The following is a 14,558-nucleotide window of genomic DNA, read 5'->3' as shown; positions in this document are numbered from 1 at the left end:
ATCTTGTCAGATAATATTCAGTGCCATTTGTAAGCTACACAATGGCCTAAACGATATGGACTTTTGATGGCATATCCTCTCATTTGAGGAGATTATTTTAGTCTTGGTGTGTAGTACTCAGAGTGCTGTGACATTAAAGGTGCCATCTCTCATTTGAGACATTGACATTCTAACATGCACTCTGTGACCTCAGAGCATAATTTGCGTCCTAATTTTTTTCATCCTCAGGATGTGAAAATTGTTAGTTATGCTTTCTGAATTCCATCAAGACCATGTATCAAAAAGGATAAATACCAAAGAGGAATACACAAAACATTGGAGGAACTCAATGAGTCAAACAGTATCTATGGGGAGAAATGGACAGTGAGGTTTTCATTTGCTTCTGTCCTGAAATGTTGACTGTCCATTTCCCTCCTTAGATGCTCAGTTCCTCCAGCATTTGGTGAGTTACGCCAGATTCCAGTATCTTCAATTTCTTGTATTTCTATGTTCAAAAGTGTGTTTGGAGGCAGATGAAGGCAGTGTAAAAATGGAAATCTGCGTCATGTGCTGTATTTGGCTAGCTCAACCTCATCTGAAGAAAGAACACAAAATCTCTTCAGTTTTCAAACTTACAAATAAAATTTGCCAATCAAAAATTCTTAAAAAGCAATTTAATAGCAACTGTTGCATTACAAACCTGATTGTGAGTTAAAAGGATTTAAATCACTCTCAACTCAGATGAGTTACTGAAATATCAATGTGAAGATTTTTTTTACCTTCAGAGTTCCTGGTTACCATGACCCCCAGGTTGCTGACATATTGGAACCTGCGGTCCTGGTCATTCCTTATGGGTGACAGACAGCTCTAAAGGCAAATAAGGAAAAACAACCTTCACATTATATTTCAGCAATTGACAGGGATCAAAGTGGGCATCAGTTCTCTCCTTAGCCATTTAATGTTGTGAAGTTCAGCACTTGATAGAAAGATGGTTAATGAGAAGTAAAAAGCCAAAGTGCAATTTGAACTAAGAGGAATATATGGGTTAAAAGGCTTATAGAAAAATCTAACACTACCGTTAAAATTTGATGAAGCAAAGCATTTTATTTACAAAAAAAATTGATGCCTTAGTATGATACTGCATGATATTTAATTATCGAAATGAGTAACAGTTCCAATATGGAGTTTATATTTATTATGTTTATATGATGAACATGAAGCAGCTGGAATTTCTCAGTGTAACCAAGTTATTCTGGGAGGTAAAAGGAAATAGTAGCATGCAGAGCTCACACTGCTAATCTGACTTAAATCTACTCACCATCTGGCTGTGATTTACTCAGGAAAATTGTGCTGGCCCTTGGGTGGTCAGAAGGGTTGGATTCAAAGTTCATATCTGAAAACAGGACAGAGGAAAAATTGAAATGAAAGATATCAAATATACACCAAGCCTTAAAAAATTCAAAAGAAAAGACTCACTAAAAGATAAGTATTGCAAAGATATTTTTCTAACTCTGGGGAAAGACAAAATACAATCATCAGAATTTGCTACATCCCTCATTACAGCAATATGGGTAACAGAAATTTGCCCATACAAAAGTTACAAATCCCGATACAATCACAAAAGTTTGAGATACGGAATAAAACTTGCCACAATGGAACTTGTGAAACAAATAAACAAAGTTTCTTTATTTTCCAACTAACATTGTTTAAGGCATAAGCAAATTACAAAACTTTGTATTCAGAGAAGTTGCTATTTAGACCACTTTCTCAGAACACAATCACTTTCCACCAACCACAAAAGTGGGAGTTGTCTGAATTTGTAATTATATCAAACCCAATAGAGCTTTCAGAAGAAAAATCTTTACCCAGAGCATAGTTAAAATAAGGAACTCAGTACTGCATGGAATAATTATGACCTATACACACAGGAATTTAAGGAAAATCTAGATAGGTACAGGAGAGAAAAATAAATAGAAGGAAATGGCAATAAGACAAAATTAAACAGGTAAATGGAAATTTGTGTGTAATATAAACATTAGCAATGACTAGATCTGACTTACTCAATCTATGTAAATAGAAAATTCTCAAGCAATTTTCCAACAATTACTTCTGTTACTCATGCATGAATAAAGATTAGTATTATTTGGCTATTTTATCATATCTATCATTACAGTTGTGCCCAATCTTACGCAGAAATAAAAAATTGCTCTGGCAGCTCCTCTACAACTTGAGCTGGATAGCAATTCTGAATCATGACCCTTCCCCCGGTCTTTCTATACCAAGGTAAAATGTAATGTTACTTAGTCATGAACATACAAAATAAGAGCAGGCATAGACAATGTGGCTCCTCAAACTTGCTATGCCAATTAATAAAACCATAGCTAATCTGACTGTCATCTCAACACTGCACTCCCACTATAATTTTTCAAACCCCCCCCCCCCCCCCAAGTGATCAAGTATCCATAAAAATATTTCAGGATTCTACATCACTACTCTTTGAGGAACAGAACTCTAAAATCTTGAGACTTACAGAGACCACATTTACCTTACCTCTCTCTGAAGTGTTCAACTATTTTTAAACAGTCTCCTCATTCCAGATTATCCTGCAACAAGGAATATCCTCGCTACATTCACCCCACCAAACCCCCTAATCTTATATATTTCATTCAAAAGCTTTTTAACTTTTCTGAACTTTAGTGAATCCAAACCTAGCTTATCCAATCTTTTCTCATATGACAACCCACCCATACCAGGTATGAACTGGGTAAATGTTTTTGGAACTGTTTCCAATGTATTCACATCTTTTTCTAAGGGGGCCAATACTGTAAGGTATATTCCAGATGTGGTCTCACTAAGAACATGCTTTCCTTACTTATGTATTTAATTCCACTTAGAAAAATAGCACCTGGACAGCAAACAAGTATACATTAGGATGCTCTTCATCGATTACAGTTCAGCAATTAATACTATCATTCACTAAAAATTAATCAATAAACTCCGAGACCTTGGCCTCAATATCTCCTTGTGCAATTGAATCATGGATTTCCTCACTTGTAGACCCCAGTCAGTTCAGATTGGTAACAACATCTCCTTCATGATCTCCATCAACACAGGTGCACCACAAGACTGTGTGCTTAGCCCCCTGCTCTACTCGCTTTGCACCAATGACTGCATGACTAAGTCCAGCTCCAATACCATATTAAAGTTTGTTGATGACACCACTGTTGTGGACCGAGTCAAAGGTGATGTGTCAGCACATAGGTGGGAGAATGAAAACTTGGCTGAGTGGTGTTTTAACAACCTCTCATTCAATGTCAGCAAGACTAAGGAACTGATTGCAGACTTAAAGAGAGGGAAACCAGAGGTCCATGAGCAAGTCCTCATTGGAGAATCAGAGGTGGGGAGGGTTAGCAACTTTAAATTCCTGCGTGTTACTATTTCAAAGGGCCTGTCCTGGAGAAAGCATGTAAGTGCAACTGCAAACAAAGCACAGCAACACCTCTACTTCCTTAGGAGTTTGCAAAGATTTGGCATGACATCTAAAACACTGACAAACTTTTATAGATGTGTGGTGGAGAGTATATTGACTGGCTGCATCATGGCCTAGTATGGAAACACCAATGCCTTTGAATGGAAAATCCTTCAAAAGGTAGTGGATTCATCCCAGTACCACACAGGTAAAGCCCTCCCAACCATTTACCACATCTACATGAAACTCTGTCATAGGAAAGCAGCATCCATCAGAGATCCTCACCACCCACGTCATGCTCTTTTCTTGCTGCTGCCATTAGGCAGAAAGTACAACAGCCTCAGGTCTAGCACCACCAGGTTCAAAAACAGTTACTACCCCACAATCATCAGGCTCCTGAACAAAAGGGGATAACTATACTCAATTGCCCACACATTGAGGTGTTCCCACAACCAATGATCTCACTTTGAGGGCTCTTTATCTTATTATTTCATGTTCTCGTTATTTATTACATTTATTTATATTTGCATTTGCACAGTTTGTTGAATTCTGCACTCTGGTTGATCTTTCATTGATCCTTTTATAGTTACTATTTTATAGTTTTGTTGAATATGCCCACAGGAAAGTGAAACTCAGGGCTGTATGTGGTATCATATATGTACTTTGATAATAATATTTACTTTTCTTAATTTACTAGGTGTGGCTACAAATTAGGTTTTTGCAAATCATCCAAAGGAAACCCATATCCTATGAATCACAAAGTCCAGCAATCTCCCACCATTTAGATATTTCATTTTATTTGCCAAAATGGACAACATTGCTTCTTTATCCCACATGTTAATCCACTTCCCAGATCTTTGCCCACTCAGTTAATCTTAAAGTAAAATCAAACTGCCAGAGGAACAGAGGATCAGGCAGCACTGGCTATTTTTCTGCCTCCACAGATCCTGCCTGTATCATTGAGTTGCTCCAGCTGTTTTTAGGTCCAGATTCCAGCATATGCATCCCGTGTCCTTTTTAGCATCTTTATATCCTTGCACAATTGACTTCATACCTTCAATGCCTTCATCCAAGTCATTTATGGCTTGAGCATTCCAAATAAAGATTTTTTTTCTTTCCCAGTCAGACCCTTAACGTGTAAGTAAATGTTTTATTCATATAGCCTACCAAGACACACAATTGTCAAGGGTTAGGGTAAAGTAGACAATAAATGCTGGCTTTGACACCATAGATACAATTGAAAAGGTGCTTACATCTTGTGCAAAAAAATTAGAGTGGAAAACCTACACAGGTTTAAATTTTACAATCATAATAATTTCACAATAGGCTCTGTTAAATATCTCTAAAAATACTTCAAAGTATTTGGTAACTTCTGAATGTATGCAAATGGATTTGTAAACAAGAAATCAGAAGTCTTTATTTACTACCTGCTCTTCCATTCCTTCACCTGCATATCCTGCTAATTAAGCTTCATTGAGGTGGTTCAGACATTAGGTTTTAGAAAGACTGTTGGTCTCTCTGCCAAACTTTAAAAAAAATTTGGTTAGTTCTAAGAATTCAAAGGACTTTCTGATACTCTCAGTTAAATCAAACATTCAAGGTTGCTGATTTTGATTGATAATCAATCAAGTCCATGCTGAGAGACAATTAAAGAGTCAATATACGTAAAACATCTAAGAACCCTTCAATTCAAGTCAGAAAAAAAAAGTTAAGACTATCTGCTGATATACAAATAAAAAATGACACAGGAGTAGGCCATGTAGACCACCATTCAAATTATATACAAAAACCACAGCTTTATAATAGCTGAACCAACTCCTCAGAATAAATTGACTAGTTAAATCAATGCATCTGGCAGATGGTACCACATACAGCATCAAAAATTTTGGTCAAGGAACTGAAAAATGCAAGTAATACTACAGAAAATAAACTGATCTCATCTAATATTACATTAAGGAAGAAGACAACAAACATTGAAGCAAACTGACAATATATAAGCCATAAGCACAAATAGTTACGAGATCTTTGATGCAAGGGTGATCACAGAGATGAGGCTCAAAAAGTGATTAGGTACTATCCATTTCTGTTCTATGCTGCTTTATCTTTTAAACTACTTGTTATCTTTGCATGGTTCCTAAAAGCTGTTATAGCTGGGGATGGTAGAGGGGATAAGTTCCCATTACCTATTAAATGCTGCCAATAGCATGCATCTCAAATAGCCTCTGACAACGAAGTCCAGCTCCTGGCCTTCATGTGTGGCTTAGCTACTAAGCCTGGCAGAACCATTTTTACTGACAAGAGAAGGGGGCAAAGGTGTGTTATTCGTGCCTTTAAACCAGTCACTTCGGGCAAATGGAGCTTGTCAGCTGTGGTTGACAGCTCATCTAGGAGGAAAACTCTGATCTAAAATCTCCGCTGCCTTGTGGCTAGACTCACTCATAGCGAAGGCTTTGGGAGCAAACCTCTGAAGAAAAATCCAGAGCTGGAGTCACTAAAGCAGTCCAATGTAGAATTAAACACTGACTGGCAACTCCTGCAATGCTGCTGGTGCCAAACTATCAGTATCTGCCATTTTTATGAATTCTTCAGCTGTATGGCAAGTGGGAGAATACTACATGGGCAACAGCTTGCTTTCCATATTGTATTGCCCTGGCTTGCATATTATGTAGACAGCAGGGATGCAACATTCATGGTCAACCCCAACCAATGGAAGGTCTCAATACTTGCATGTTGTGCTTCAATAATTCTTGTGCAAGGACACCAAGGTCTATCTGAACAATCTGTCACAACTTTTTAAACACTGTTTTTCTACATTTTTCTATCAAAGTCAATGATTTTTGTATTTTTCCCCACATTGTTATAACGCTCTAATAATTCAGCATGCTCTGTTTTAGGTGGAGCCAGACTGGCGGATTTTTCCAGACTACTGGATGCCTTTCCCATTAATGGCCTGACACACTTTTAGCTCATCTTTTGACCAGTTGTGTAATGAATTTGCCAGTGAGCTAACTGCTTCATGGGAGCATGGGAAACATTACTGAACCTAAAGGGACAATGGGTACCATTAACAACCTTGGATTTATTACACTTAATCCCTTCATTCAAATCACAGATAATTTTCAGTGTGGAGACCATTTATTCTTTTAATCAATGGTCTGCCAATGGCACAGATTTTTAAAAATAACTTCTGTAGTACCTTGAAGGGTAAAGGTCTTCTGAAATGCATCACATCCATTAGTTCTCCCTACCTATTCTGTTGATTATAATTTCAGGAAAAAAATCAGATACATCAAATATAATGCTCTATTTATAAACTCATGCTGACTCTACCTAATCCCATTATTATTTTCCAAGTGCCTTATCACCACTTATAATATTATCCAACATTTTCTCTGCTACTTGAGTCAGGCTAACTGGTTGGTAGTGCTCCGTATTGCTCTCCCTCTTTTCTTAAACTATGGGGTTACATTTTCTATATTATAAACTGTGGGAAAGGAATCCTGAAAAATGCAATTAGTGCATCTACCATTACTGCCTTGCGATGGGGGTTATCAGTTCCTAAGAATTTTAAAGCAGCTCTCAGTCCTATTACCTTTTCCAATACATTTGTTATTAACTAATAGTAAATTTCTTTCAGTTCATTTGCTCATGACTGCTGTCCTGCACTATTTTCAAATTCTACTTTTTTGCTTCTTATGAATTTCTTAGCCTTTTTGTCCTAAATTCCAATCCTTAGTTCCCTTTTTGACTACATGAGTCTTGTCCTTTGATTTCACACTAATTTCTCTTCTTAGCTACTCTAGGTAACACAATCTTATAATCTCTCAAGTGCACAATGAAAGATCATGAGGCAAGAAAATTTGTATTTATAGCATATGAGGTTGATAACCTGGCTGGGAATTATGCTGAATATCAGAAGGGAAAGGTTATCAAAGCATTATAATGCAATTAATGCATTAGGGAATTCAAAAGTCTTCAACAGGAAATACATTTGTATTTTCATCCACTTCCACTGAGATTCCCTGAGCAGGAACATCTTCCCCTCCCCTTTCAGCATTCAGCATGGAAATTGCCTCTGGAACTCCTGATCTTCTCTTCCATCTCTACCAACAGTTCCCTTTTCATGAAACCAATGGACATGTAACCTGTCTTTTCTCTTTTCATTACACTTTCCAGAGATCTAAATAATCCTTCTAATTGAAGTCACAACTGAACTGCTTTCAGTGTTCACAGTGTGGTCTCCTGAACTTTGAAGAAACCAAGCATGATTCCAATCCTCCCATTTATTTCTTCCCCCATGCCTCTTCTGACTTGTCTATTTTCAGCCTCTGATGATTCTCAATCAACAATGCTTAACATCAGCCTGAGGAAAGCAGCAGATGATTTTTCCTTTGGATTGGTTGCAATCTCAGGACTCAATTCTTCAGATTTCTTCCTTTCCCCTACCAGCTCCCACAGATGTGGTTGTATCCTAGTTTCAACTTGCTTTTCTTCCATCTCAAACTATAGGTTATTTAAGTAATTATTACTTTGAAAACTTTGATCTCCATTCCATTGAAGACATTCTCTCTTACTCCTTACATCTCTCTCCTCCTTTGCAATTAAAACACATTTTCCCAATTTGGGCCTTTAACTAAAAACTTCAAATCTGTTTTTCTACCTATTGACATTCAGTGTTTCCATCATCTTCTGTTCTTGCTTCAGCAACACTACTAGGGTTGAAAATCCTCATGCATCAATATAAATAACTCATTGGATGACAAAACTGATGCGAGAAATCTCCTGTGGCTGATGTATTTGCATTTACCACCCACCAACAAACTGCCCAAACTTAAGCACAGTCATGTGGGCATCTTTTCATCCTGGGAATTTTATTATCACACAGACATAACCAGCTGCAAAGCTGTTTTTGCTATGGAAATTATCTGTATGCAGTGGTACCAATTTGAAAACCTCTCCAGAGGTTATCACAACACTAGCTACAGTGACTGAAATATTACAGTGGATAAAGTTACTTGGAAAGGAGTATCTGTCACGGAAATGAGAAAATAGTCCGTCCTTGACTTTTAACACCTCAACAACAGAGAAATGCTTGCAGCTTTCTCATCTCTCCCCACACATCTACCGGCAGCCTAATGTGATTATTCAGAAACAATATTTCCATTACCCTTATATGTTCAATAAAATGATTCTTGGGTCTCTAGCAGCCTTGCATCAACCGGTAGTTTGACCTTGCAGCTGCAGCACTCAAGAGGACTATATTACAGGAATCTGACTGTAATAATATGTATCAAATGGAATCGTAATGAGTTACGCAGCACAAAAACAGGCCCTTTGGCCCAATTCATCTGTGCTGACCAAGTTGTCTATATGAACTAACTCTATTTCTCTGCATTTGGCCCATATTCCTATAAACTTGTACCTGTCTAAATGTCTTTTGAATGTAACCATACCCTCTTCTGCTTTGAATAAATAAGCTTTGTAAATTTCTTTGGCAGCTCATTCTATATACCCAGATCCTCTATGGAAAAGTGGTCCCTCAGAACCCTTTTAAATCTTACCCCCTTTATCTTAAACCTATGCCCTCTAGTTTTCAGCCTCCCCAATCCTGGGAAAAAGACTGACCATTATCTCTATCTACACCCCTCATGATCTCAAACATCTACATGGTCACCCTGAAGCATCCCAAGCTCTAGGGAAAAAAGGCTCAGCCCATACTCCTCCAGTCCCAGTAACATCCTTGTAAACCTTTTGCTGCTCCCTTTCCAGGTTACCATCTTATCCTATACCCAGGTGACCAGAATAACACAGAAGCGCAGTTATAAAATGAAGTCCCAACTCTTGTACTCAGTGCCCTGACCAATGAAGGCAAACATGCCACACTGCACTACCCTGTCTGTGTCTTCATATACTGATGTACCTTTAGGTCCCTCTGTTGACCACACTTTCCAGGGCCATACCATTCATCATGCAAATCCTGCCCTAGATTTTTCTTTTCAAAATGCAACCCTTTGCACTTATCCGACTTAAATTTCATTCGCCATTTTTGTCCCACCCCCTTCTTTTCCTAGTTAGTAAGATTCTCTTGTAAAGTCAGAATACCCTTCACTGTTCATCACACCAGCAATTTCAGTGTTGTCTGCAAACTCGCTAATGTCATCCAGATTGCGACTTTTGTCTTTCAATCTATCAATATGTGGTGCTTGCAATACACACTTCAAAACCTTCACATTACTCAAAAACTATATAGATCATTTTCACCCAGTGTTACCTTTCTTTCATACGTACATCTCCAATTCTAATTACATTTTGAGACTCGAGTTATAACCATGCTTTGAATTGCTCAGAAGATATAGGAACATGAGTGCTTTACTTGTAACATTTAATTGCAAATATCAGCAATACAAATTGTAAAATCCCATACAAAAAATTGAAAGAATGATCAGTTAATCTGTTCTTAGTGAGTTTAAGTGAAGGAGAAGTTTGGTCAGGACACAGGAGGAACTACACTCTGAAGTGTGCCATCTCTTGATCCATTGAGCGGGCAAAGCAGTCAGCTTAAATGTCTCACTCAAATGATGACATGTCTGACAGCATGGCACGAGAAGTGCACAGATTAATGCACTCAGGTGATTTCAACAAGTGAAGTTATTAGGAGACAAAATTGTCAACAGTCATTAAATTGAGTCCCTGTATGCCCTCTTAGGGGAATATTTAAATCCCATGCCATTTATTCCAAAAGAAAAATCTAAGTGTCCCACAAGGAGACAGTGGAGTTCTCGGCAGTGTCTGAGCCACCACTTATCCATTAAACAATCTTTAAAATTAGATTACTAGGTAATTTGAATATAACTGTGCTTATTATCAGTGTTTAACAATAAATGCCGGAAACCTTCAGTTTGTTTGACAGCACCCATGTTACTTGTTTTTTTTTAAAACAGTCTTATATTTCGTACGTCGTCTGCAGTTTAAAGCATTATGCAAAATAGTGATATCAATGAAAACAAGATCTATAGTGACACAACAGGGTTTCTTTGAAATTTGGGAATTCCAGTTATTTAAATACACTATTATTTAAAAGAACAGCAAATCACATTTATTTGGTAGGTGGGGGAGGGAGGGGTGATAGATACATGTGGACCTCAAATTAAGATTTGAAATTGTTTTATGTTTATTGACAGTAGCTCAGTCTAAAATTAACATTTCAGGATTCCAGGTGTGATAAATCTCAAGGGCAATCATTGCTAAAGAAAGCAGCTGTTACCATTAAGAACTTTCCATGGGCCAGAATGCATCTTGATCATTGGGAGTCCACGCACCTTAGAGAATTTCCAATTACACAAATCACCTATCTGAATAAGAAGCCGGTGAACGGTAAAGAAATTTGGCTTTCAAATTTCCCCCATCACTTCTCAGCCCCGGCTAATAAGAATTCATGGTTATCAGTCACCTTTGACATCTCACCCTCAAATGACCATTATTCATATTTGGCCTTTGTCAATGACCGCCCTGCAGATGATTTGAATATGATAATAGACAATAGATGCAGAAGTAGACCATTTGGCCCTTCGAGCCTGCACCGCCATTTTGAGATCATGGCTGATCAACTACTATCAATACCCAGTTCCTGCCTTGTCCCCATATCCCTTGATTCCCCCATCCATAAGATACCTATCTAGCTCCTTCTTGAAAGCATCCAGAGAATTGGCCTCCACTACCTTCCGAGGCAGTGCATTCCAGACCCCCACAACTCTCTGGGAGAAGAAGTTTTTCCTTAACTCTGTCCTAAATGACCTTCCCCTTATTCTCAAACCATGCCCTCTGGTATTGGACTCTCCCAGCATCTGGAACATATTTCCTGCCTCTATCTTGTCCAATCCCTTAATAATCTTATGTGTTTCAATCAGATCCCCTCTCAATCTCCTTAATTCCAGCGTGTACAAGCCCAGTCTCTCTAACCTCTCTGCGTAAGACAGTCCAGACATCCCAGGAATTAACCTCGTGAATCTACGCTGCACTTCCTCTACAGCCAGGATGTCCTTCCTTAACCCTGGAGACCAAAACTGTACACAATACTCCAGGTGTGGTCTCACCAGGGCTCTGTACAAATACAAGAGGATTTCCTTGCTCGTACTCAATTCCCTTTGTAATAAAGGCCAACATTCCATTAGCCTTCTTCACTGCCTGCTGCACTTGCTCCTTCACCTTCAGTGACTGATGAACAAGGACTCCTAGATCTCTTTGTATTTCTCCCTTACCTAACTCTACACCGTTCAGATAATAATCTGCCTTCCTGTTCTTACTCCCAAAGTGGATAACCTCACACTTATTCACATTAAACGTCATCTGCCAAGTATCTGCCCACTCACCCAGCCTATCCAAGTCACCCTGAATTCTCCTAACATCCTCATCACGTCACAGTGCCACCCAGCTTAGTATCATCAGCAAATTTGCTGATGTTATTCTCAATCCCTTCATCTAAATTGTTGACATAAATTGTAAACAGCTATGGTCCCAATACCGAACCCTGTGGCACCCCACTAGTCACCACCTGCCATTCCGAGAAACACCCATTCACCGCTACCCTTTGCTTTCTATCTGCCAACCAGTTTTCTATCCATGTCAATGTCTTCCCCCCGATGCCCTGAGCTTTGATTTTACCCACCAATCTCCTATGTGGGACCTTATCAAATGCCATCTGAAAATCGAGGTACACTACATCCACTGGATCTCCCTTGTCTAACTTCCTGGTTACATCCTCGAAAAACTCCAATAGATTAGTCAAGCATGATTTACCCTTGGTAAATCCATGCTGGCTCGGCCCAATCTTATCACTGCTATCTAGATATGCCACTATTTCATCCTTAATAATGGACTCTAGCATCTTCCCCACCACCGATGTCAGGCTGACAGGTCGATAGTTCTCTGTTTTCTCCCTCCCTCCTTTCTTAAAAAGTGGGATAACATTAGCCATTCTCCAATCCTCAGGAACTGATCCTGAATCTAAGGAACATTGGAAAATGATTACCAATGCATCCGCAATTTCCAGGGCCACCTCCTTTAGTACCCTAGGATGCAGACCATCTGGACCTGGGGATTTGTCAGTCTTCAGTCCCATCAGTCTACTCATCACCGTTTCCTTCCTAATGTCAATCTGTTTCATTTCTTCTGTTACCCTATGTCCTTGGCCCATCCATACATCTGGGAGATTGCTTGTGTCTTCCTTAGTGAAAACAGATCTAAAGTACTCATTAAATTCTTCTGCCATTTCTCTGTTTCCCATAACAATTTCACCCAATTCATTCTTCAAGGGCCCAACATTGTTCTTAACTATCTTCTTTCTCTTCACATACCTAAAAAAGCTTTTGCTATCTTCCTTTATATTCTTGGCTAGCTTGCGTTCGTACCTCATTTTTTCTCCCCGTATTGCCTTTTTAGTTAAGTTCTGCTGTTCCTTAAAAACTTCCCAATCATCTGTCCTCCCACTCACCTTAGCTCTGTCATACTTCCTTTTTTTTTTAATGCTATGCAATCTCTGACTTCCTTTGTCAACCACTGTGGCCCCTTTCCCCCCCTTTGAATCCTTCCTTCTCTGGGGGATGAACTGATTTTGCACCTTGTGCATTATTCTCAAGAATACCTGTCATTGCTGTTCCACTGTCTTTTCTGCTAGGATATCCGTCCAGTTAACTTTGGCCAGCTCCTCCCTGATGGCTCCATAGTTTCCCCTGTTCAACTGCAACAGTGACACCTCCAAGCTGCCCTTATCCTTCTCAAATTGCAGATAAATGATGGAAGGAATCATACTGCAGCAGAGCTCAGCAGCTTCATCAATTGGGAAAAAAAGGAGTGGGACAGAAAAAGTTTGTTCATCTATTCTATTAGGATTGGAGACTAATCACAGGACTATTACCACTGTACAGAAGTGTAAAATGAGACAGACTGCACATTCATTTCAAGAAATAAAATATATATTCTTTAAGAACATAAAAATCAAAAGTTGAGGCACTTTGTGCACAAAAATGTAATTATCTAAACATATATAAAACAGTAAATAGGAATGTAGTGCTGAAAATTGACAAAAAATTACTTGACAAACAAAATTAATTACAAACCATCTACAATATATCATTACTCCTGACTTGACAGGAATGCATTTTGGTAAAATCTGAATGCAACTAATGAAATCTTACAATACATAATCAAGAATTTGTAAGAATGTAATTATTTTTAAGAACTCACAAAAAAGTAATCAATACTTTCAATCAACAAAGATTAGGGATTCAACCAAACAAAAAGCCCAGTTTCTCAATGATTTAGAAGTAGATGGTGTCTATATGGAAGTTAGCCAATCCAGGAAAATTTCAACAATTTTTCTTCACAATTCTGCAGTGAAGAACTGGCTGATATGCATAACACTGAATAAGAACTAGACTCAGCCATGATCTCACTAAAAAGCACATGTTGCCATAAAGTTAATGACTTCAGGTTAATAGAGCAAACTGTTGCAAGATATTTAATGGTATCATAACCAAAGCAAAACAAAATTGAACCACGAGGTTTGGACTGTACCAGAGGAAATAACCTAAAAATTGTTCACACTGCATATTTTAAGACAAATGTATCTGCAGTAGCAAGGAAAGTTTCAAATACAGAATCACCCATTTGATGACAATGAAAATTTCTTCAAGTTGTGAAGCAGTAGTGACAGGGGACTCAATAGTCAGGAAACAGACAGGAAATTCTGTGGGCATGAACAGAACACACAAATGTATGTTGCCTACCAGGTGCCAGGATCAGGGACATTTCAGATCGCGTCCACAGCACTTTGGAGGGAGGGAGAGAAGTCAGATGCCTTGGCACATATTGGTACCAATGACATAGGAAGGAAAAGCAAAGAGGTCCTGAAGGGAGAATTTAGAGAGCTAGGCAGAAAGCTGAGAAGCAGGACATGCAGGGTAGTAATTTCTGGATTGCTGTCTGTGCCATGCACCAGTGAGGGTAGAAACAGAATGATCTGGCAGATTAACACATGTCTAAGAAGCTGGTGCAAGTCAGGGCTTCAGGTTCTTGGATCACTGGGATTTCTTCTGGCGGTGGTATGCCCTGT

The 14,558-nt window shown here is 38.7% G+C and overlaps 1 protein-coding gene across 3 annotated transcripts in view; it reads right to left on the bottom strand.

The window, feature by feature from the left end:
* Positions 1 to 14,558, bottom strand: part of ccnyl1 (cyclin Y-like 1) — a 99,914-nt gene that overhangs the window by 78,514 nt on the left and 6,842 nt on the right. For 2 of the 3 annotated variants that reach the window (XM_073046531.1, XM_073046532.1), the window contains exon 2: positions 1,298 to 1,372. In XM_073046531.1, coding sequence (XP_072902632.1) covers positions 1,298 to 1,372 — 75 coding nt within the window. Of the gene's footprint in view, positions 1 to 758; positions 798 to 1,297; positions 1,373 to 14,558 lie in introns of those variants that run through there. The other variant, XM_073046533.1, reaches the window with a different exon arrangement.

This window comes from Hemitrygon akajei, chromosome 5 (assembly GCF_048418815.1).
Source record: "Hemitrygon akajei chromosome 5, sHemAka1.3, whole genome shotgun sequence".
Classification (NCBI taxonomy): Eukaryota; Metazoa; Chordata; class Chondrichthyes; order Myliobatiformes; family Dasyatidae; genus Hemitrygon; species Hemitrygon akajei.
Note: the sequence above shows the minus strand (reverse complement) of the source record. Positions and strands in the feature narration are given on the sequence as shown.